The sequence below is a fragment of the Propithecus coquereli genome, unplaced genomic scaffold (assembly GCF_000956105.1).
Source record: "Propithecus coquereli isolate 6110/MARCELLA unplaced genomic scaffold, Pcoq_1.0 Scaffold21, whole genome shotgun sequence".
Lineage (NCBI taxonomy): Eukaryota > Metazoa > Chordata > Mammalia > Primates > Indriidae > Propithecus > Propithecus coquereli.
In genome coordinates, this window is record NW_012146078.1 from 1,281,676 (window position 1) to 1,307,626 (window position 25,951).

At 35.4% G+C, this 25,951-nt stretch overlaps 1 protein-coding gene and 1 pseudogene across 1 annotated transcript in view; both read left to right on the forward strand.

Annotated features, from left to right (window-relative positions):
• LOC105810345 overlaps positions 1–6,492 on the forward strand; it is a 24,785-nt pseudogene extending 18,293 nt beyond the window's left edge.
• PROS1 (protein S (alpha)) overlaps positions 1–25,951 on the forward strand; it is a 74,949-nt gene that overhangs the window by 18,972 nt on the left and 30,026 nt on the right. Inside the window, exons 2-4 of the mRNA XM_012644332.1 lie at positions 8,905–9,062; positions 11,981–12,005; positions 24,651–24,737. Of these exons, the coding sequence (XP_012499786.1) occupies positions 8,905–9,062; positions 11,981–12,005; positions 24,651–24,737 (270 nt within the window). The remainder of the gene's footprint in view (positions 1–8,904; positions 9,063–11,980; positions 12,006–24,650; positions 24,738–25,951) is intronic.

A 25,951-nucleotide genomic window follows, 5' to 3' on the forward strand; every position in this document is an offset into this window, starting at 1 on the left:
CCTTCCTTTCTTCCTTCCTTCTTTTCTTTCTTTCTTTCTTTCTTTCTTTCTTTCTTTCTTTCTTTCTTTCTTTCTTTCTTTCTTTCTTTCTTTCTTTCTCTCTCTCTCTCTCTTTCTTTCTTTCTTTCTTTCTTTCTTTCTTTCTTTCTTTCTTTCTTTCTTTCTTTTTCTTTCTTTTTCTTTCTTTCCTGTATTTTCTTTCTTTCTTTCTCTTTCAGAGACAGGGTCTCAGTCTGTTGCCCAGGCTGGAGTGCAGTGGCATCATCTTAGCTCACTGCAATCTCAAACTCCTGGGTTCAAGCGATCCTCCTGCCTCAGCCTCCCTGTGTATCTGGGACTACAGCCACGCACCACCACACCCAGCTAAGTTTTAAATTTTTTGTATATACAGGGTCTCCCCATGTTGCTCAGGCTGGTCTCTAACTCCTGGCCTCAAGGGATCCTCATGCCTTTGGGGCCTCCCAAAGTGCTAGAATTACAGACCTGAGCCACTGCACTCAGCCTTAAAAATTTTTTCTTAGAAACAAATTCTCACTATGTTGCCCAGGCTGATCTCAAAGTCTTGGACTCAAGCAATCCTCCCACCTTGGCCTCCCAAAGTGCTGGGATTACAGGCGTGAGCCACCACACCTGGCCCTTTTCTACCATATTTCTGATGAGTCTTGTTTGTCTCTTTACTTAAGTAACAGTACTGAGTTGGTTTTAGGTGGCAGGTATGGGTTTCTTCTGCTATTGTACGTATTGATCTGGTTTCCTGCTAGTCTTTCTTTTAAATGGGAGAATTATCAGGTAGTTCTTATACATTTATTAATTGGTTCATTTATACATTATTCAATGTTTACTGGGGCCTCTCTGAATATACTATTTCACGTACATTGGAATGGGGAAACCAGTGCTTTCAGATCAAGTCCCTTGCTTCTAGTTGCCTTTCTCCCACCCTCCTGCTAATGCCATATTAAAGTCTTCTGAGGCTTCTTTAGGCAAAGTGTTTCTTACTTCCCTTATAATTCTCAGTGTGTATATTGGATCAAGTCTTCCTTTCCTTTATTCACTGACAGATTTTCATCAGCTTTCCAGCTTGGAGAATTTGTTGAAATCCCTTTATATAGCTATGACCCTTCCCATGTTCTCAACTATTGTGGGTTATTCCTTTTTTAAAAATTCTCTATCACTTTAATGTAGGCTTATAGGGAGAACACATAAATACTCTCTGCCATCATTAACCATAAACATCACTTTCTGTGTCTTTAAAGAGCAGCTGGAAGTAATCACTAACTTGTCTAATGTATTAGTCTGCTCAGGCTGCTATAACAAATGAAGCCTCCTTCATTTCATCTCATTTTGTCTGCTTCTTTAGTCCCAACTAGCAGTGTTTATGCTAGTACAATCTCATCTCTATTCCTGGCTTCTGCCGAGATGGCTGATTAATCCGTGGCTCATACCCGTATTAATCTCCTTATTAAATTATTGTTCAGCCACATCCTTAGTTTCTTTTCAAAACAGCCTTCCTCATTGTTTACAAGATGGATAGGCTGAGAATTTTCTAAATCTTCAAGTACTGGTTTCTTTTTGTTTAGTAATTCCTCTTCAATTCATCTCTTTCCTCTTGTACTTTTCTCTAAGCAGTAAGGAAGACTCAATCCACACCTTCCATACTTTGTTTAGAAATCTCCTCTGCTAAACATCCAGTCTTTTTCACTGGCAAGTTCTACCTTCTACGAAACAACTAGAACACAATTCAGCCAAGCTGTTTGGAACTTTATAACAAGGATAGCCTTTCTTCCAATTTCCAGTAACGTATTCCTCATTTCTCTCTGAGACTTTACTGGAATGGTCTTTAATGTCCGTATTTCTACAAACATTCTGTTTATGATCACTTATGTATTCTCTGAGTAGATCTAGGCTTTCAGCTCTTTTCTGAGCCCTCACCAGAATTGCCTTTAACATCCATATTTCTATTAATACCAACATTCCCTTCACCACAATCTAGGCTTTTTCTAGCGTATACCTCAAAACTATTCCAGCTTCTATCTATCATCCAATTCCAAAGGCATTTCTACATTTTTAGGTATTGTTACAGCAACACCCAACTTCTCAATACCAAAATCTGTATTAGTAGATTTGGGCTGCTATAACAAAATACCACAGACTGTATGGATAGAAATTTATTTTCTTACAGTTCTGGAAGCGGGAAAGTCCAAGGTTCAGGCCAATTCATTTTCTGGATAGAGCTCTTTTCCTGCCTTGCAGATGACTGCCTTCTCACTGTGTCCTCATATGGCCTTCCTTTGTGCATGTGGAGGAGGGGAGAGAGAGAGAGAGAGAGAGATTTCTGTATTTCTGTCTGGTGCCTCTTCTTATAAGGGCACTAATCCTATTGATTATGGCCCCACCCTTATGACCTCATTTAACCTTAATTACTTTCTTTAAGGGACCATCACCAAATACAGCCACACTGGGTGTTAGGACTTCAATATATGAATTGCAGGGGGGGCTCAAACATTCAGTCCATAATACCTTGTCAAATAGAACACAAATGCTTATTTTATTATTTTGCTTAATGTGGAAGAAGATAGGTAGGTTTTTCATTTTGTCTGTGGCTGCCTTTTTTTAAAAAAATGTGGACCCGAATTTCTGTATGTTAAATACACCTTTTCTTATTGCTTGTTTTATTTTTCTTCTTTTCCCCAATTCCTTATCCCAATCATATTCTCTCCTTTCCTTAATAAGTTATGACTTTATTTCATTGATTTATACTGTGTCTCATGGCCTTTTGGATATTCAACAGGAAATTATGAGAGGCTGTTAGAAACAGTATTAAATTATAAACATCTATTCAATGATATACCAATATTCCAAATAATCTCACTTCCACATAAGCACTTTAAAAAATAAATAGTATCTTAAAAATCAAAAGGGAAGCCATCGAGATCTGGAATACTTGTAAGCCTCTAAGCACACTTCAGACTTGTTTATTTCAGAGATCTGGGGGATATTGCAAGAAGTGAGATATTACAGAATTAGGCCAGTTCTTTTACTGTTGCTTTTAAAAATGTCCACGAACAGTTTGTCTTTGCTTTTCCAAACATAAATACAGACCCAGGCCAGAGAACTAATAATATTGATGCCATTATAACAAAATAGGTCAAATAGAACAGAAACAAAACATTTTCTGTGCGGTAACCTCTTGGTACATGACGTCAAAATCAGATGGTGTTTTGGTTCCTAGTGGGCAGGAGATAAAGAAGACAAGGAAAGCTGACTACGTAAATATCTTGCTGCACACCATGAAAGAACCCTCCTGTTGTAGCCTCAGGGAGTTCAATCACTTTGCAATGTAGTAGTCAGGAGAAAAAAAAGAGGGTTATAGAAAATTCCCTCTTCATACCTTGCCAAAATTTGAATCTTGAATCTCTTCAAATGAAGTATCTTCATTTATCACTCACCAAGAGTGAACAAATCAAATAAAAGAAATGGCCAACGTAAATGTTTTTCTGGGTAGTAAGCTGTCCTGTCTTTTAAGTAGAGAGAGAAATTTGTTGTTTTGGAGGGAATAGCTGACATGTACTGTTTCCTCTATCTATGACCAAATCGCATGTTTTATTCTCTGGAGACAATGGCCCAGTGATTTTTTTTCTTTTTTTTCTTTTCTTTGTCCTAGAATTAGAACTGTAAATTAAAATTATAATTAAATCTTGGAGTAAGGAGAGATACATTTCACTTCTGTTGTGGCTAAACAGTTCAGACATTGTTTCCCTACTCATTTATTGATCTGTTCCAGAATGGGGTCAATGGTCACATTTTTTAATGCCACCCACCAGTGGCTTTCCTACTTCTAAATAAATACCAGCTCTTTCTTCCCTAATCCAAATGTTTTAGAACTCACCTTTATATCATTTCCTCTTTTTCTGCCCTTTTACTTTTCTGGATTTAAATACTTATTCTGACCTATCTTTTATGACCTTGGACTCTCTTAAAGTATTTCTCATCAGCATATTTATTGCTTAGTCCTCTTGAAGGACTGAGCCATGGTTCACCTTTACAGAATATTTTTTTAGCCATTTCTGACCCTTAACACAATAATATGAGAGGAAACAGTTGTTCAGCAGCATAATCTTCAATATGAACCAAAATGTGAAATTTAGAGAAAAGTAAACGTAATAGTTCTTCTTTTTTTTTTTAAAGAAAAATAAAAGCTTTTTTTTTCAATAGAAGCATAACATACATACAGGCATAGTATTTTTTTCCTTAAAGCTGAAACAAGCTTTTCTAAAAGTTGGTAATAATTATATAGTCTGGTGAATGCTTACTTAAAAATCTATCCTTGGGTTTTTCTTAATCCTTACAACCTTCACATTTTTTAATTTCTCCCTTCTCCCAATTGGAAATCTTCTGTGGTAGAAATATTTATGAAAAAGAATTGAAATATTTTACAGTTAATTCATGTGTGATTATATTAAATAAAATTTATAATATTCAGCCATATTTTTTCTTATCATTATTAACTAAAGGTTTTTTTTTAATATTAGATGCGGTTTCATTGTCTCAGGCTTTGCTGGAAGAAAACATACCATTTCAACAGTTGAGACATGTGAGGCACAATTATTTCTCAAAGTAGTATCTGCTTGTTCTCTCCATTTGTACGGTGAAAGCCATTTTCCCTCACCTCATCCAACACGGAAGCCCAAAGATAAAAATACTCTGCCAGCCCAAATGGTAGCCAAAGATTCTCTTCTCAGATACATTCTTTCAGAGATAGTTTTTTATTCTTAGAATGCCAAATAAGAAGAGCCTGGGGAAAGGAGAGACAAAGTATAACTAAAAAGATGAGCTTTTGGAGGGAGGAATGTGAGAGCCATCTATGCGAAAGACAAGGGAACAAAATGGAAACGCTTCAGAGGATGAGCTGTCCTACGCTTGAGCCCTCCTCCATCTGCCTCTTCACCCTTATCTGACTGATCAGTTTTGGAAGACCTGCAGATCTGTGGTTCTGCCCTCACTGAACAGAGAGCAGCAAGTTTTTATACCTAAGTGGGGAAGGGGACGTGAGGAAAGGACTTCCCCTTGGCCAAGTTGGAAGTGAACTGACCAGTGGGGAATCTGCCCATGAGTAGAGGCAATGCTACCCCCACTGTCCTTATCACAGTGGCTCTTAGGAAACCAAAACAATACATTGCTTTTTTGGAGATAAGACAATCAAATTTACACTCAAAAAGCAAAGATTTACCCCCACTGAAGGGAACATGTGAAGGCTGTGAAGACAATTTCACAAAAGAATTTTAGTTAATGTTTGAACAATGGTTCCATTATTGTCATAATTTTTCTACCTGCTGTGGTCACTATTTTGAAGAAGGGATGACTCAGATAAGTTCAAAAATCAAGCTGACTCAGACATACTTCTTATCTGGAAAGACTCATAACTTGACATTATAACCTAAAATTTTGAATCTGAATGTAACGCTTTTCAAGCAACATGATTTAAACAAGGACTTCCTTGAGATACTTCTTAATACAAAGAAGTGAAACAAATAATGAGATAGTGGTAATACAGAAAGAGAACAGGTTTTGGAGGCAGGCTTGGCTGTGTTCTCAACTGTGGGAACTTGGTAAAATTAACTCGACTTTTCTGAGTTGTAGGCTATTCATGGAAAATGGAAAATTAGGATCTGTTTAGAAGAAAAGTGAGTAGAGTTAAAGCAGATAATGCAAAGTAGTTTTTATGTGCTTATATGTCATGGTTATTATTGTGACAAATAGTGGAACTTTTTAGACATTCCTGCAGGCCAGTAGGGTGGATATTTTGGGGCAGAAAGGCTTTGAGCCAACGCGAACTGGTAAAAGCACTCCTAACCACATACTTGTCTCATTCTACAGTCCTGTAGTTCTTAATTTGGATTTGTGATGTCATGTTTGTATCTTTCTGTCAAAAAGCAGTGGACACCCTCAAAAGCCACTTTGTAAATGGATGGGTTTATTTTATAAAGGACAGCAAATGTCTTATTTAAGACACCAAACTTATCCACTGCACAACCACATAATTTATTCTTTAAAAATTTAAATCAGCTTGTAGCAGCAGTGCAAGAACAGAATCTGAGATGTGGCAGCAGAACTGGAAGTTGTGGAAGGACAAGCAGTTAGAAAGTTTCTTCTGCTCTTTAACTGAGTATTGGTTGAACAAAGAGCAGCTGAAACTGTAGCTAAAGCAGTCATTATACTTACAGAAAAATCTCAGGGAAAAGTATTGCAAGCAGCAGTAGTAGCTCTTTGGTCAGGCCCTAAAGGAAAGGGTGGAGAGACTCAGTCAGTTAGTATGAAGTCGAAGATAAAATTCCTCTCCCAGAATATGGAGGCACCAAAGTAGTTCTAGACCACAAGGATTATTTTTTATTTAGAGATGATGACATTCTTGGAAAGTATTCCAAATCACTGTTGAAATCACATCAACATGAAGCTGCCCATTCCACTGAAGTTCTGAAATCTTTCATCAGGTAAAAAATTTCTATGTCTCCCTTTTATAATAAAGTAGTGATCTCTAAACTAAGGAAATCCAATGTCTGTAAAATATAGTTCCACTGTACTGATATAAATATTCCAAATAAAACTATATAAATGGAAAAAAATTAAATCAATGTGGCACAATACACAGAAGAAAAGAGCACTGGACTAAGATAATGGATATATTTGAATTCTATTAACACAACTTGCTAGCTCTGTGACATTGAAAATCGTGTCACTTCTTTGGCTTCATTTTCTTGAATAGGAAAATGTGGGTGATAATTCTATCCTATAGTTTCTTGAATCATGTGAAGATCAAATGAAATAATATACACTTTAAAAATTATTAGGTATCATGCCAATTTAAAGCATTGTTGAGCTGAACCTAGGTGAAATAAAACATACACATCCAAATTTGATGCAAATATTTAGACAAAAGTACTTTTTTTGCTAGCATAATTATTCTTTAGGTCAAAGGTATAACAATTTTCCCTTTCGATATTCCTCTCGTGAATGGAGACAATACAAGTCCCTATTTTCTGAGAAGCAGCAAACAGTAATGGATGGGTTGCAGGTCTGAGTGCTAGGGTGCCTGTGATCTAGCCCTAGATTTTGTTGTTTATTAACTTTATAATTACAGGCAAATATATTGCATGCTCTTTACCTGAGTTTCATTATCTTTAAATAATGGAGGTTATTATGTTTCCTTTTATAAACTTAGGTGGACATTCCTTTAAACCACCAACTTGGTTCTGCCTGGGTGGGTGAGAATTTCCCCTTTCACAGACATGAATGTAGTATATGTTATTATACCTGGTCTGTGTCCTTTGGTGGGGGCCCTAGTAGAGAACGAGATATTCTTAAATAGAAATGTTAAGCCCTAAATTCCAAAGCTTAATATTTTGTAAGGAAGAAATGCCAAGAAGTAAATGTTTATGGTGGTTTTTTCCCTAAGTTCATTTGACCTTGATATTGAATCAATACAATGTATTCATCGTCCAATGAAAGTGTTATTGTTTTCTCCAGAAAGAATCACATATTTGCTATTCCTCCCGAGTAGCTGGGACTACAGGCATGTGCCACCATACCTGACTAATTTTTTCTATTTTTGGTAGAGACTGGCTCTCGCTCTTGCTCAGGCTGGTCTCGAACTCTCAAGCTCAAGTGATGCTCCCGCCTTGGCCTCCCAGAGTGCTAGAATTACAGGCATGAGCCACCACACCCGGCTGCTGCCATTTCCCTCTTCATAGATAATTCGGTTGTCTCTAGTTTTTTGATCTTACAAACAATCTTTCAGTAAACATTCTATCCATGTCTTTTCCAGCACACATGCATATGTGTAGGACATAGTTAGAAGCAAAGTTGCTGAGTTGAAGAGTGTATGTTGTTTAAATCTTACCAAATTATCTTCAAATAATGCTTAGCCATTTATATTCCCACCACCAGTGTAAAAAGAATACATCTTTCCCTTTATCCTCATCAATAACTGTTATTATCAGTCTTTTAAATTTTTGCAACTCTAATAGACAAAAATCTAATTTTTTCAAAAAAAATTATATTGAACATTGTATGTTTGTCAGCTTTTTTCTCTGTAGTTCATAGGATTTTGTTTATAGTTTTCTTTATATTTTGTTTATATTGTTTAAATGATTTTATATATAACCTTGCACACATTTATTTATCGTTTGGCTTATTGTTTTTATTTTGCAAAAGTAGCTTATAAATTCTGTATGTAATTTTTTTCTGTTCTATATGATGCAAGTATTTTCCTCCGATTTGTTGCTTGATATTGAAATTTCTTATATTATTTTGGTTGTTGCTGGACTTGTTAAAAGTTTTCATGAAGTCAAAGTTACCAATTTTTTCTCTGCCTTTTGTATTTTATACTTTGCATAATGTCATTTGTTCATGAATTTTTATTTTCCTGTTTGTATCAATAATCAAATGTTGTGACTTATCTAGTACTTCTCAAATAGCTAATTGGACTGTACTTGCACATTTGTGTATCTCCACAAAGATCATAAAAATTTCCCATGAAAATTGAGAAAGTTTATTACTTTCGTTTTCAAGATGGTGTGACTATGACTTTTGACACAGGCATTTTAGTATGATGTTCTTTCCATTGTAATCATAAGGTAAACATTGCATATCATCTGGCATGTTTTACTTCAAGCATGAATAATTTGCCTAGATTATACAAGTGCCGTCGCTGCACAACAAACCTGATCTCCGAGTTGTTAACCAAAGTGCTTATATGTCTACATTTTTTTCTTAGTTCAACCATACTGATTTTAGATGTCATGAAATTCATAGGCAGAAAATGGTTTTAACTCTTCTTGTTTAATAAAATAATATATTTTAGTTGAGGAAATGAAAGATTTATTCATATAAACTTATTTTTTCCTTTAGTTTTGTCAAAACAACATGCTTCACAAGTCCTTGTTAGGAAACGTCGTGCAAATACTTTGCTTGAAGAGACCAAACAGGGTAATCTTGAAAGAGAATGTATTGAAGAACTGTGCAATAAAGAAGAAGCCAGAGAGATCTTTGAAAATGACCCTGAAACGGTAAGAATCCATGGAAATTATCAAGTATGCACGCCTAGACACACAATTACAGATTGAACATTTACAGCTTGAGTTCCCTTGCATTCCATTTTAAAGTTAATGATTTTGTACATCACCTTCCACACATAACCACTTCCATTTCAGGAAGTGCCATCAAAGGAAGGTGGGCTTGTTACGAATACTATTGCCAATAATAATCTGATCAAAGTGTAATTCAACTATACTTCATTATCAACAAATAGTATTCACCTCATGGTCTGTAAATATATTCTCCCCACCAGAATTTGGTAGTATGAGGCGGATGGGAGAGGACTTCTCAAATATAATGTGCATGTGTGTGCGTGCACACACACGTGTTTGGATTGTTAATCACTATGCTTTGTTCAATCTCTCTATTGGCATTTATTTTTAACTGGGCTTTAGAAAACAGGGCCATCTAATCCAGAGCTTGGTACGTAGCAGGTACTCAGTGAATGCTTAATGCAGAATTCATTACTGTGTACACTGAGTAAACTTTAATTTATTACGTATACCCTTGGAAAGTTTTCTGAGCCGACTTTATATAAGCAATAAGTCCTAGGATTAGAATTTATATCTTCAGTGTATGAAATTTTCCAAGTTTGTCAAGAAAAATCTAATCACAAGGACCCCTAAATATCATAAGAAATATGGGTCCCCTAGATCTTATCTTTAGTCCCCCTAATTTTCCTGGGGGAGTCTGAGGTTTTAGTGAGCTGATGACACCACTGCTTTCTAGCCAGGGCAACAGAGCAAGACTCTGTCTAAAAAAGAAAAAAAAAAAAAATTAGTGTGAGGGACCTTGAGAATTCAAATCAGATAACCTTCAGGGTTACCTCCAATATTTTTCCTGAGATGAACTGTATAACCTAGAGCAAAAGAGGGAGAACCCATATACAAAGTACCTCCCATACTTCTGCCATGGCTCCCAGGACCATGAGAATAGATGAGAGATAAGGAGCAGGAACCATTTGTTTATGGTTAGAATATTTGTCCAAATCAGTAGCAACTTATTCTTTGAGGCTGCTATTTAATCCTTTTACCTCCACCTATTCTAATAGGTTAAAAGGGAATTTATCCCAAGGTACTCAAAGATTAATTATTAATACTCTCTAGAATCGAATGAAAATGTTTCTCTCTATGGTTTGTTGCTTTTGTGGCTATGCAATTGACAGGACAAAAATATTTTATTCCACACAATATGGTAGAATAATTTTATTACATAGGAAACATATATAATGTATATCTACCTTATATATATTATATATGTGTTTTTGACATAATTTATATTTCCATAGTAAAAAGGAATGTGTGTATATTGTATACTAAAAATTATAAATTTCCATAAGGGAAAGGAATACAGTGTATACATAATAGTGTGTGTGTATATATGTATATATCTATAGTGTTGTATATGTTGTCTTCCTTTTTATTACGGAAATTTTAAATAAATTTTAAATATCGAAGTAGAGAGAAAAATGTAATATATTTATCTACCCCTGGTTCAACAATTATCAACCATCTGCCATTCTCGTTTTGCCCATTTTTTATCCCATCCATTCTAATTTTTGTTTTGTTTTTCTGGAATATTTTAAATCATAGCTGCATGCCCAAGATACCATATTATTACATCATCCATAAACACATCAGTGTGTATTTCTAACATTGTAGATATGTTTTTACAAAGTAGCCCCTAGGTAGCAGAAGGAGGAGCGAGGAAGAAGACTGCAATGGAGAGAAGAATAGATAGTGAAGAAAGAAAACTCCTTTATGCACATCCTCCCCTCCGCTAACTCTAACACTGGTCTCATTGATAGAAAAGAAAGAGATGACAGAGACAGCAGGACAAAAATGGGAGAAATGAAATGAAAGAAAAAAAAATTGTTATATTTATCATTTTCTACCCAACCCCAACCACTTCCTGACCACATCCCTAATACTCTAGTGCACATTTCCAATCTTCACCCTGTTGCTTACCTCTCCACTGTCTCTAATATATTCCTTTCGCTATCACATCATCACCTTTTGTAGCCCATTTGTTGTTGCTCATTCTCCTGGCTTTCCTTCTGCAGAAGACAATACTGTTGTCTGAATTACTTGGTAGGAGATTTCATCCTTATAAACCAGTAGGTAAGTGTCGTATAGGTTTATATGTGAGAGGATGAAAGAATGAGGACTTAGACTCTGTACTAGATGAAGATATGTTCTGTACTTACTAAGTTGTAAAATTAAGCATAATAGGTTTTTGTGCAGAAATTTGGGTTTCTCATGAGGTGTTCTTATGCTATTAATACATATCTGTTAGATATATTATGAATGATTTTGTGGACCAGCCTGGGAAATTACTGTCAGAAATTTCTAACATTTTTCTTCCTTTGGTAAGGTACATTCCTTAGTCCAAATTACTGATTTACATACAGGCAAACTCTTGGTACACAGCCAATTTACAAGTAAAGTACTAAATGAACATAAGATGCTACAAAATAAATGTCCGCTTTAATTAACTGTTAATACTGAATCTGATGTGGGTGATCATCATGACATAAAGTGTGTCAAATGAGTATCTATTCATTATGGAAAAATTAAAGTATTTACAAAAAGGGGGCATATATGATTATATTTAATGTCTTAAATAGAACTTTTTTTCAGATTAGAAGCTTTTGGAACATGATTTAAGTGATTAATATTGCCTTAAACCCAAGCATATTTTTGGTTTAACTTTATTACTCATCTTCTCTCAGTATATTTTACTGTAGAAAAAATATGATATCATAATGTGAAAATGACAGTTATATGTAACTTATATGCATTTTAATATAAAAACATTATAAAATTAAGTTTTAACTTTTTAATGAAATGTAGGTTTGCTAAGATATATTTTTTCTTTTTTCTCTTTCTAGGATTATTTTTATCCAAAATACTTAGGTAAGTTCACAGCATCTTAATTGTATAATCTTAGAAATAGAAGGTAACTTAGATATGTTCAAGTCCAACTCTCTACTCATATATTCCATCCAATATAATTTCATTATCCTTGGGAGTGAGATTTCATTTTATTTGCAGTTTTGATGTTCTTTTATTTAAATACATGCAGACAAATTTGGAATGATTCTTTTATTACCATGTGGCATTTTGACTTTGAGGCTTTTTGATTCTCATATCTTTTGCATAAAGAGTCATTGGGCTAATGTTCAGTTATATTTAGGTGCCAAGACATTTTTTGTAAGTATATAAATTTTCATGGGTTATCTTTTAATGAAAGGAAAGATCTCTAAACTTTTCAGAGATTATGACATAAATAATTATCATTTAAATATTTATAGAAATCATCAACAGCTTCTCTCTTTATAACACCATTTCATCAGTTCCTGCAGTATCCTATCCATGTTCTGTTTTGGGATATGATTTTGGGCTCTCAAGGAGTGAGATAGTATTTCCACATTCAAATAGATTAGATGATTTTAATTAAATATCAATTAGAGGTAACAAGGCTCCAGTTTGCTTTAAGTGATTAGAGAAATGTTTTATATTCATATTCCTTGAGAGAGTTGTTGGCATTTCCAAAAATAAAAGTGGAGAATAATTCGTACACCTCTCTCTGATGGGATTCTCTGTAGGCGCAGAATACAGAGGTGTGCTCTCTCTCCTTCTTTAGGTTCCAAATTTTTTTTTTTTTTTTTTTTTATTTCAGCAAATTATGGGTGTACATATGTTTAGGTTACGTGTGTTGCCCTTGGTCCCCACCCCCCACCGAAGTCCGTGTTTCAAATATGTCCATCCTTCGGGTAGTGCGCATTGCACTCCTTGTGTATACAAATACCCCTCCCCTCCTCCCTCTTCCCCCCTCCACCCACCACCCTCCCCCTTCCCCAGCATCCAATAGATGTTGTTCTGATATGTGCTTTTTTGTGTTGATTAGTTAATACCAATTTGATGGTGAGTACAAATGGGTCCCGTTCTGCTGCTCTTGTGGTGCTCCACTTTGGATAATGGGCTTAAGTTTAATCCAGGAAAGTGTAAGAGGTACTAGGTCACTGTCATTTCTTATGATTGAGTAATATTCCATTGTGAACATATACCAGATTTTGATAATCCACTCATGGATTGACGGGCACTTGGGTTGTTTCCACATTCTTGCAATAGTGAATTGTGCTGCCATAAACATTCGGGTGCAGATGTCCTTATCGTAGAATGTTTTGTGCTCTTTTGGGTAGATGCCTAATAGTGCTATTGCTGGATCGAATGGTATTTCTATTTTTAGCTCTCTGAGGTATCTCCAAATTCTTTTCCACAGAGGCTGCACTACCTTACAGTCCCACCAGCAGTGTAGAAGTGTTCCTGTCTCTCCAAATATTGCTTATCTATGCATCTTTCCACCCTACTTTCATCCTAGCCAATTTGAAATGAAAAGTAAATATTCTTTGAAAATAAAAAGTAGAAATGGGCTCTGATATGCATTAATAACTATGCAGCTTAGAATTTTTAACATAATTTTGCAAATAATGGTTTATTAAACTCATTTCTCATAAATTTTGAGGGTTTAATTATAGTTTAGGAGCTCTATTTTTGTTTGGTTTTGTTTCTAAATATCCATGCGGAGATTGTAAGGACCATTATGAGACGAAGGAATAATAGATCTTTCCCCTTGTTCTTAGAGAGGCTTACATTGAAATGATGGTATGTATTACTTAACAAGGGGGATACATTCTGAGAAATGCATCGTTAGGCTATTTTGTCATGCAAACATTGTAAAGTGTACTTACATAAAGCTAGATGGTATAGCCTACTACACATTAGGCTATATGTTATAGCCTATTGGTCTTAGGCTACAAACCTGTACAGCATGCTACTGTACTTAATACTGTGGGCAATTATAACACAATGGTAAGTGTTTGTGTATTTAAACATATCTGAATACAGAAAAGGCAATGTGCTGCACTATGACCTTATAATGGCTAAGATGTCACTAGGCAATAGGAATTTTTCAGCTCCGTTGTAATCTTATAGGACCACCATAGTATACATGGTTTGTCGTTGGCTGAAATGTTGTTATGCAGCCCATGTCTATATTTCTGTTTATTTTGGGACAATTAACAGACTAAGCACCCAAGAACACTGGGTAGAAGACCCTTTAGAACCAGGAGCTCTTTTCCATAGATCCTGATATGGTTACTCTTCTATTTTTTAAGTGTATAAGATGATCAGAATCTTTGTTTTTGCTTGTTTTTATTTTCCTCCTTTGGTAATGAAGTATCAGCTGGCATGCGCCACCATGCACTGCTAATTTTTTTCTATTTTCAGTAGGGGTCTCACTCTTGCTCAGGCTGGTCTCAAACTCCTGACCTTGAGCGATCCACCCGCCTCGGCCTCCCAGAATGCTAGGATTACAGGCGCGAGCCACCACGCCCGGCCTGTTTGTTTTTATTTAGTTATTTTTTCTTTGATTTTCTTTCTATCATCATACAATAAGAATTTTATATTTGTGGCATATCCTGAGCCAAGAAGACTCAACTATAATATACTACACTGCAGTTCACCCTCTCATCAACTGTAGGACATCACTTCCATGGTATCTCTCTTTAGAATGCCATGTCATTTTACATCTCTGTTCTGTGTGCTGCTGGGTGTCTTCTAGTTGGCTTATCACTGTTTCTTTTTATAATCTCCAATTCCATATTTCTTTTTTGCCAGATCTTAAAATTATTTAAATTATTAAGTATTAAACTACATGTGCTATAGTTTTCTCATTTGTCAAATGGATAGAAATAATTTACCTAATAAGTTTGTAGCAAATAATACAATGAAATGTTTTCAGAGCACTCAGTAAGATATTTGTCATGCTAGTCCTCTTAATTTTTCTTCCCCGACTTCTCTTCTGTTCCATTTTTTTCTTTCCTTCTCCCTTCTGTAGCTACTAATAAAACTTAAATAATTTCCTTCAAATTTGGAAAGGGCACACTATAAAAATTAATTGTGAGGTGATATTTATTTATTTATATATTATTATGTCTATAGATATTGAAGTGCAACAAGATTTAGCTGCCGTATCTTAAAGGGGCAATGGAATATAGGTATACATCCATGAAAAAGATCTCTTCTTTTCTAAAATTACATGTGACTCCTTATTTCTAAAAAAACAAAAAAAAAAAAATCAAGCCTTTGTACTACCAAAGTGGAGGAAAGACAGAATATCAAGACTATTTCAGCTTCTCAGTTTAGGTAGAATTTAAATATTTTATAATAAAAATAGACAGTGTTTGGCTTTTATAAATTATAAGCTTGAATTAAAAAATATAGTATTAACCTTTGCTTCTTAGGGGCTTGTAATGAGGCTGTGTTCTTGCAGGCACAACACTCCAGAAGATGTATCCATTTGATCACAGAGTACATTTAGATAAAGATAAATAACATTTGAATACAGCATTATGTGTTCTGGGGAAGTTCCTTAGATAAAATATTTTTCTTGTCTCCTTTTATCCCTTTCAGTTTTTTCTTTTCTGGCTCTGCCTAACTTTCTTTTCTCTTTACCTACCTTTCTTGGCAGCAAGATAAAAAACCAAAGTAAGAAAAAAAAAAAAAATCCCAAAACAAAAACACAAGATGTGGGCTCTAGTCCCAGACCTAAAAATTTCTAGCTGTGTCAGGTTAAGCAAGTTATTTAACTATTTAACTTTTCAGGTTCTGTATTTTTAAATATATATTATAACTATATTTTCTAACTTCAGGGCTCTGGGAATACCACATAAGTGTATGCATATAGGTAGATGTTTTTACTCTGTCAAACTTTGTTCTAATGTAAAGTATTATTATTTAATCAACCCATCATATGAAACAAAAATATACTTTTTATTATGATTTGGTTTTTGATTCAAATTTTATATTTTGTTCTTTACTTATATATAGGCACATGTAGTGAATCCCACTGTTGAAAAGAGAAAAAAAAATGCCCTACCTAAGTTAAACTTTTCTGTCATTTAATGTGTATATGCTATAGCCTATGGCAGGGCCTAAATTGAGGGAAAAAAAAAAACTTTATAATCCTGTTCCTGGTAAACTTAACAGTAGTTTTACTAATTATGACAGCTCATGCAGGGAGCTCCTTGTAGTAAGATAAGGTCACTAAAGAAATTAGACAACTGTGACCCCTACTTTTTGGACAGAATTTGATCTTAGTTTAAGGGTTCATAAAGTACTGAGTCCATCCACATATTTCATGCACTGTCTTGAAAACATGCAATTTGGAAAAAAAAAAAACAAAAAAAACCCCCCTGTGTTTCACTGTACAAACCATAAGTTTTTAATTGTGTTGTTTGTTCCTTAGGAAATAAGATGAATAACTCTACCATCTGCATAGAACTGTGAAAATATCACCTAATAGAGTGAATAATTCTATTAATGAGAGAGAAACTTCCTGGGAAGAATACTAAGCTCTGAGCCTGAATATGAACATTAGAATTCATTTTTAGTTTCTAGCTCCTACTGAGTTAGCGAATTATCCCAAACTACTGACTCCTTCCCTTCAAATCCTCTCTAGAGAAACAGTAAGATTCTAGGCACTAATAATAAAAAAATAAAATGAAAAACAATAAGTGTAAAAAAGCATAAGAAGCCCAGGTGGACTGAATGGGGCTTGACCTGGTGTGTGTGGGCTGGGAATTGGGGTGCTGACACTTGAGGAAGCAGACAGACAACAGATTGGAGGGCTTTAAAGGTGACCTAAACTTTCAAATCAAGAAAAAAAAACCAAAAAAGTATAGGAAAGCAAACACTGACTAACAAAAAATAAAAAAAAAACAATAATAGAGATAGAAAAAAAGTGAAATAGACAAAAGAGAGGACTAACGAAAGCAAAGTCTCATTCTTTGAAAATATTAATGAGTTGAATTGACATCTGGCTAAGATAATTAAGGAAAAATAAAAAAGAAAGGAAATGCCAATACGCAAAGTACAGGATGAAAAGGGGAGGGAGTCTAAATCCAACATGTATTAAAAAGGTAATCGTAAATTATTACAAACAGCTATACCAAAATACATTTGGAAACCTAGATAAAATGGGTATGTTCCTAGAAAAATATATCTGTAATTTCACAGGAAGCAATCAAGAACTAGGTTATACGAATACATACTAAACAAGTTACAACCCCAGACAAAGCCTTCTTCTCACTATTTTCCCCCAAACCCAGACCCAGGTGGTTTTACAGGTGAGTTCTTACAAATTTAAAGAAATTGTTAATTTTTCTCTTACAAAATCATCCTAAAAAATAGAAAAAGATTCTATACTGTGAGCTTATTCTAAGAGGCTGGTGTAATCTTGACTCCAAAACCAGATCAGGACAATATAAGAAAATAACAACTGTAACATATGTTAATTTTTAATCAATCCTAAATAAAATGATATCCAGTCTAATCTAAAGTGTGTTAAAAATAATACATCATGATAAAATAAGGTTTATTCCAGAAATTTAAGGATGGTTTAACATTAGAAAGTCTATCGGTATATGGAATTCTCCATAGAAGTAGTATATTATTACCCCAGTTCATATAAAAAAAGCAGTTGATAAAGTTGAACACTTAATTGTGATTAAAAACTTTTTTCAAATTAAGAATATAAGAAAAGTTTCTGAGTTTGGTAAAGGTTAAATATAGAGTAACTATATAATTTATCTTTCAAATTCTAACACTTTGGTTTAGGATTATCATCCAGATAAATGCCAGATATAAAAGAATAAAATAGAATTGTGCTGGGCAAATTGGCAAGCATGGTCATCTGAATGATACACACCAGAGAGACAGAGAGAGAAAGATCTTTATGGTTGAGAACAAGAAGGAAAGCACTGGAAGTTACAGCCAATGCAATAAAAAAGCAAAAATAAATGGAGATTGTATAGATCATAAGCCATAATATATAATTCTTTATTCGTAATTGATATACCTAGAAAAAAGAGAATCCATATACAAAATATTAGAACACATAAGAGATTTAGGTAGTTCTAAGACTATCCTATAAAAATCTGTAGTAGTTCTTTACACAAGCAATAGTCAAGTAGAAAATAAAAAGATAACCAGGTGTTGTGGTGAGTGCCTATAGTCCCAGCCACTTGAGAGGCTGAGGTGACAGTATTGCTTGAGCCCAGGAGTTTGAGGCTGCAGTGAGCTATGATCATGCCTGTGCACTCCAGCCTGGGCAACAGAGTGAAACCTTAACTCAAAAAAAAAAAAAAAAAAAGAAAGAAAGAAAAGAAAAACATGCTCCATTCAAAATAGCAGAAAATAACATAAAATGTATAGAAATATCTTAGGAATACATAAAATCTTTATGGAGAAAACTTTAATGTTCAAATTAAGGACATAGGAGATGAACTGAAATCTTGAAAATATATTTTATGATCTTGAATTAAGTGATGCTACAAAGAGATCAGTTCTTAAATTTACATACACCTCATCAAATATTAATAATACAAAACCATAAAAAGAAAACCATATGGCATTGTCAGAACATATAGACTAATGGAACTGAACAGAGAGTTAAAAGAATGACCCATGTATATATGACAACCTAGTATTTGTTAAAGATGACAGCACAGATCACTATGGATTGTTTAGAAGATGGTATTGAGAAAAGTGGACAGCTACTAGCAGAAAAATAAATCTGGATTCCTAACCACCAAATGTATAGGTGATTTCTAGGTAGAATAAAGACAAAAATGTTAAAGTCAAGCTGTGAAATTAAAGAAAAAAATAAATGAGAATATCTTTGTGATCAATGACATGGGTATAAAAACCTTCAAATTCATAAGCTATAAGGCAAAATAATCAATAAATTTGATTGCAACAAAATTAAGAACTTCTCTTACAAGATAGATATGTAAGATAAAGTTAAAAGACAGATGACAAAATGAGAGATGATATTTATAAATGTTTAAATTTCTGCAAATCCACAGTTACAATAAATAAGTGCCAATGGAAAAGTAGTTAAAAAAATAGAGAAAATTTTCAGAAGTAAAAACCCCCAAATTTAAAAAATGATATGAAAATGTGCTCCATCTCATTAGAAATCAGAAAAACAATATGAGATATCATTTTATTACCTATTAGTCTGGCAAATATTACAAAGAGGCCAGGCACAGTGGCTCACCCCTGTAATCCTAGCACTTTGGGAGACCAAAGCAGGAGAATCGTGTGAGCCCAGGAGTTTGAGACCAGCCTGGACAACATAGCAAGACCCCACATCTCTACAGAAAAAAATAGAAAAATAAGCGGGGCATGCTGACTTATCCCAGCTATTCAGGAGGCTGAGGCAGGAGGATCACTTGGGCCCAGGAGTTGGAGATTGCAGTAAGCTATAATGGCACCACCGCACTCACTGGTGAGTGAGACCCTGTATCAAAAAAAAGAAAAAATTAGAAAAATGTAGAAATCCCTATGATCTGCTGGTGGGAATGCACCTCTGGAGAGCCATTAGGTATATGCCTACCTAATGATCCCACAGCTCCACTCCTGGGTGTCTGTTCCAATAATTCTCATGTGTATATTAACGAGACATGCATGAGGATATTCATTGCAGCACTGCTTGTAGAGGTGAGAAATTGCAGGCAATCTGAGTATCTCTCACAGGTAGAGAGAACTGTAAGATAGTGGTTGAATACTATGGAATAATTTTAGCAGTTAGACACAACAAATTATGTATAGCAGTATGGACAGATCATAAAAATACAGTGCTGAATTTAAAAACGTTAGAGAATAGAACATATAATATGAAACTATTTACAGAAATGAAAAAATTCGTGGACACAAAATTGCAAATATGTAGTTTATAAGAACACATACAAATTTTAAAAATACACATTAACCCATTAGAATCATTGCCTACAGAGTGAACGGAAGTGGAAATAGAAAGAAATATATATTTGTGTATATATATATTTTAAAGCAAGTGATGGGCTTTTCAAAGATAAATAATAATAATGTATTATTAAAGGGAGAACATGAGTATCTTAGTCTTCTGCTGGTGAAGTCGAATAAGCCAACATTCAGACTTTTTGTGTGTCATGACCTCTTCTGCAACTTAAAGACAGAGGATTATAAAGTAGTTTCTTGGGGAAAAGAAAAATTCACCTGACTCTGGCTCCACTATAGTCTTGTGTTCAAGTATTAACAATGGCTGTTTGAACTATTTATTTTTTTTTAGAATTGACAAACCAAAATAACTAGGACAGTGATACCTATAGCAAGTGGCAAAAGGAAATGAAATAGTTTAATCCCTAATAAAATTAATGGAGAAAAAGAGTAAATAAAAGGTAATGATTGTGAGAATCTAGACCAAGATCTTTTCTTAGGATGTTCTGTCACGACCACTGGAACCTCTCCTGAAAGTGCCTGTTTCTTAGTCTTTTCTCCCTGATGGCCCTAATTGCTGTTTCTAATCCCTTGTCTTGTGGGAACTTCTGCTTCAGGTTACAAAAGCTATGGCCATCTCCCTCCAATTCTCACCTTCTTGCTCACTTTCCTTAATTTTCCCCATTCCTGTTGTGCAGTAAGAAAATGAAGTGGAAAGATGAAAGTTCTATATTGCTTTGCTTTTGAGTAGCCATGCAGCTGGCTCTCTATACTGTAATTCTAAATGTACTTTTTCATAGAAATACCATCACACGTATTAGTATAAACCTATATATAATGTGCATTTTGGGTTAAGCCTACTTTGTAGTCTGGCCTGGGGTCCTGCTCACTATATGAAACTTATTACTAGGGCCTCCAGCTTCAGAACTTTCAAATTTTGCCTGTTCACTGTCAGATTTTTCCAGAGGTGCAAAATGAGGCTGTCTCAAAAGTAGTAATCCTAATGAAATCTTCACAACAGACTAAGCTGAGTCTGCGGGTGGGTGATTCAAGAGGAGGGACAAATGTACAAAGGTAAGACTACTCAAGACCTAAAACTAGTTCAGTTTACTGGGGCCAAGTTTGGCTCCCTTCCCCTCCCTTTCTCTTGCACTCTCTTGCCCTTCCACCTTCCACCATGGGCTGATGCAGCAAGAAGGCTCTCATCAGTTGCCAGCACCTTAATGTTGGACTTCTCAGCCTCCAGAACTATAAGAAATAAATTTCTTTACCTGGTCTCTGGTATTCTATTATAGCAGCACAGAGCAGACTAAGACATAAGATTGGTACCAGAAATGGGGTTGTTGCTGTAACAAACACCTGAAAATGTGAAAGTAGTTTTAGAACCACGTAATGGCTAGAGGTTGGAAGAATTTGGAAGAGCAGGCTAGAAAAAGCCTAGATTGCCATGAATGGAGAATTGAGAGTGATTCTGGTGAGGGGTCAGAAGAGAAGAAATGGAGGGGAAGTCTGGAATTTCTTAGAGATTACTTAAGTGTCATGATAAGAATGTTGGTAAAAATATGGATGGTAAAGGCCATTCCGATGAGGTCCCAGATGGAAATGAGAAACAAAGCATTGGAAACTAGAGTAAGGGCCATCTTTGTTACAAGGTGGCAAAGAATTGGACTGAATTATGTCCATGCCTGAGGCTTTATGGATGCAGAATGTAAGAGTGCTCAACAAAGGTATCTGAGAAATTTCTAAGCAAAATATTGAAAGAGTTGCATGGCTACTTTTAATGGCATATAATAAAGTGCAAGAGGAGAGAAATGCTTAAAGATGGAATTTATAATTAAAAGGGAAGCAGGGTGAAAAGATTTGGAAAACTCACAGCCTATCCATTTAAAGGGCGAAGAGGTGTCTTTAGGAGAACAAACCAAGGAGAACAGGGCTAAGTAAATATTTGCCAAAGAGGTTATCATGGACAGAAGGGAGCCATGGGATATTCATCAAGACAAGGGTAGAAGGACCCCAAAGGCATTTCAGAAATCTTCAAGGTTTCCCCTCTCATCACTGGCCCAGAGCAGGACCTTGATGCAAGGTTTTCATAGAGTTGCCTGCGGGACCTCAGCATTCACTGCCTCAGTACTCTGCTCCTTGAATTTCAGTGCAGTGCTGCTCAACCGTCCCAGCCGTAGCTCAGGTGAGCCCAGGTGCAGCTCAACCCATCACTTGGGAAGGTACAAGCCATGAACAGTGGTGATGTCCTTGTGGTGCTAATTGTGCAGGTGCACAGAATGCAATAGCTATGGGGCCAGGGCAGCATCCACCTCAATTTCAAAGGATATGGTGGACCACCTTGGGGGCCCACACAAAGATTTTTTGCAGGGGCAGAGCCGCTGCAGAGAGCCCTCCCTAGGGCAATGCCCAGTGGAGATGTAGGAGTGGAGCTACCATAAAAAGATTCACAGGCACAGCAAGAAGGTCCTCAACAAATGCTGAGGCACCTTGATATTGGACTTACCAACCTCCAGAACTGTGAGAAATAAATTTATTTTCTTTACAAATTATCCAGTCTATTGTATTCTGTTATAGCAACACAAAACAGACCAGGAGAGGGGCTCCAGAAATACCACATGATCTGTAAGTTATTGTCTCTATGGGAAAATATTCTAACCTACCATGATAGGCTGAATAATGACTCCCCAAAGATATCCATGTCCTAATCCTCAGAACCTGTGAATGTTACCTAAATGGCAAAAAGCACTTTGTAGATGTGATTAAGTTAAGGATCTTTTTTTTTTTTTTTGAGTCTCACTCTGTTGCTCAGGCTAGAGTGCCGTGGCGTCAGCCTAGCTCACAGCAACCTCAAACTCCTGGGCTCAAGCGATCCTCCTGCCTCAGCCTCCCAGGTAGCTGGGACTACAGGCACACGCCACCATGCTTGGCTAATTTTTTTCTATATATTTTTAGCTGTGCAATTAATTTCTTTCTATTTTTAGTAGAGATGGGATCTCGCTCTTGCTCAGGCTGATCTCGAACTCCTTGAGCTCAAACGATCCACTCACCTCGGCCTCCCAGAGTGCTAGAATTACAGACGTGAGCCACCGCGCCCGGCCAAGTTAAGGATCTTTTGATGGGGACATTGTACTGGATTATCTGGGAGGGCCCCGTATAACCATAAGGTTCATTATAAGAGGGTTGCAGGAGATCAGAGTCAATAGCAGCATATGTGACAATGAAACAGCAATTAGGAGTGATGCAAGGATGAAGCCAGGAGCCAAAAAATGCAGATGGCCTCTAGAAGCTAAAAGACAAGGAAATAGATTCATCCTTGAAGTCTCCAGAAATAATGAAGCCCTGTTGACACTTTTGTTTTAGACTTCTGACCCATTACTATAAGACAATAAATTTGTTTTTCTAAAGCTGCACAATTTGTGGTGATTTGTCACAGTAGCAACAGGAAACTTAAACACATATTGACTTCAAATGAGCCTTTGAATCTGTGACAAATTGCATTTTTCCAAAGATAGCACAAAAATATCTCCCATCCCACATACTCTTACAGTGTCATTTTGCCATGAAGAGGTAGAATCTGTCTCCCTTCCAACCCCCTTGAATCTGGATAGACCCTGGGACTGCTTTGATCAATACAATGTGGTAGAAGTGATACAATACCCCTTAACTGCCCTGGCAGCTTCTGCTTTCTTTGTTTGAAGCTACCTGCTGTGAAAGATTGCTACTTTAGGGACAGTATCCTAAAAAAAACTCAACTACATCGGGAACTCCTGAAACATGATAGACCATGTGGAAAGAGACATGCCAAGAAGCATGAGCACCATCTTAGAAGTAGATCCTCCAGCTCCAGCCACCCTGACTGACTCCCTATGAGCAGAGACAAACAGCCCAACCAAACTGTTCCCAAATATTTGATCCACAAATCATAAGAAAAATAGAGCGATTATTTAAGCTACTAATTTTGGAAGTTGTTTGATACTCATCAAAAGCTAACCAAAACACCACCTTTTTTAGCAAGTTGTTGACTATCTGAACAATGAAGTGATACATATAATGTCTTCACTGGCTATCAAGAATTATATTTTTGGCACTAAGTGTCTCCTAATTACTTTAAAGTCCCTAGTACTTCGTCTCTATTATTTCAGCTGTTATTTCTTAGTTTGCTAGCAATATCTGCCAGGTTACAATATCTAATTTCACAGGATTGTTGTGAAGAATGAAAGGAATGAAGTAAACCTGCTTTGTAGTATTGAGGCATTGTACAAATATTATTGTATTAGTCTCCATGTAACATTAAAAAAATTGGAAGTTGCCTACAGCAACTAGAAACACTGACTCATTCTACTGACTTAATTATATATACTTTATAAATCAGGCGCTGGTCTACAGATTTGAGGATAACATTACATCTCTGCTATGGAATTAAAAACATAGATTAATGTGATAATAAATTTCCCTGCTAATCCGAGGTTTTTTTCACTTCTGGCTTTAAGGCTCTTCTTCAGAGAGAAGAGGCTGTCACAAACCTATTTTTCATGATTCTGTATTTATTATAATCTTGCAGATTTTTAATTTTTCACAAAGGTAGATGAAAACACTTAGGGTTAACGTTTTGAATACTGAATTTTGTGAATCCACAGGAGCATAAATATCCTACCTCTTGAGATAATTTCTACCATGATTTCAGATCAAGTGTGTCTACTCTAAGAAGATTAAGTATGTTTTTATTTACAGGTTGTCTTGGCTCTTTTCGAGCTGGATTATTCACCGCTGCACGTCAGTCAACTAATGCTCACCCTGACCTAAGGAGCTGTGTCAATGGTAAGCGCTTCTACCGTCAATTTAAAAAACAAAACAAAAACCCTACAAGTAAAGTATACCCATGTTAACATAAACTAGTATTTAAAATCAACGAATGAGCCCATGATGGTTTGTATGGCCAGCAAAAAAAGTATTTTTAAACTGCAGTTGAAAGAATGCTTTTTAGTTGTAAATGTTTCTGTTTTATTCAAAATGAATTTTTCATCTAATATTTAAACTGAACAATGTTCCTTGTTTAGTAAGCTTTAGGTCATTGACTTCAGAATTTTTATTCCTCACAGCTTTATTTTGGCTGTTGTTGCATAATCATGTAGTATAACCAAATGTTACAATTGATTAATAGGTCAAAGTGGAGCCGTGTTTATTCTTCTAACTTTTGGGCATCAATAATATAAATGTGGGAAATATCCTGTGAATCAAATTAGTCTTCTTGGTTTAAAGATCACAAAGGGCCTAATGAAAATATTGGTAGATTATTTTTTACTAATTTACCAATTTCCCAAATGAATGTAAAAGCAAAAAGGTGCAACCAAAAGATATAAATTGGGATTTTTGTTCAGTGAATATTTTTCATGCAGTATAGACATTCTCTAAATATTCATCTATCTGCATTTTCCTCAATTTAAAGTAGCTGTAATTTTATAGGTAGAACAGTTTGCCTGAACATACATATTTAATTCATACTTCATCTTTTTTTAAAAAATACCTACCAAAAAACAGGAAAATAACAGTTTTGGTAACAATTTCCTAATAGCTTGTTTTCTATCATTTTAACTGATACCTAATTTATTACCACTTTCCAAAAAATTTAATGACTTTATAAGAAAATTTTTTTGAAAAATTCTGGGATTAATTAAGTTTGAGCTAGGTTGGTTATTTATTTATCTGTCAAACAACAGAAGTTTCCTCTATTTTAAGCAAAGGGATGGAAGTATTTGAAATATTGGAAATATTGAAAGAAAGGGAACAACTTGTACAATTGACTAGGAAGGCTTGAGAAGCAAGTGTGGAACTGTGCATAAACCAAGAGACTATTGTAATGTCTAACGAGAGGAGAGAGATCACAAATAAGTACAGAAATGAGTGGCATGTCGTTTAAGGTAGTGATAAAGTGTAGTGATATTTTATGAAGAAAATAAACGGGGTACTGTAATTGAGCCTTACTTTGTAATTTTTAATATTCCTCTTTTTTTCTGGTAATATTCTTTATTCTA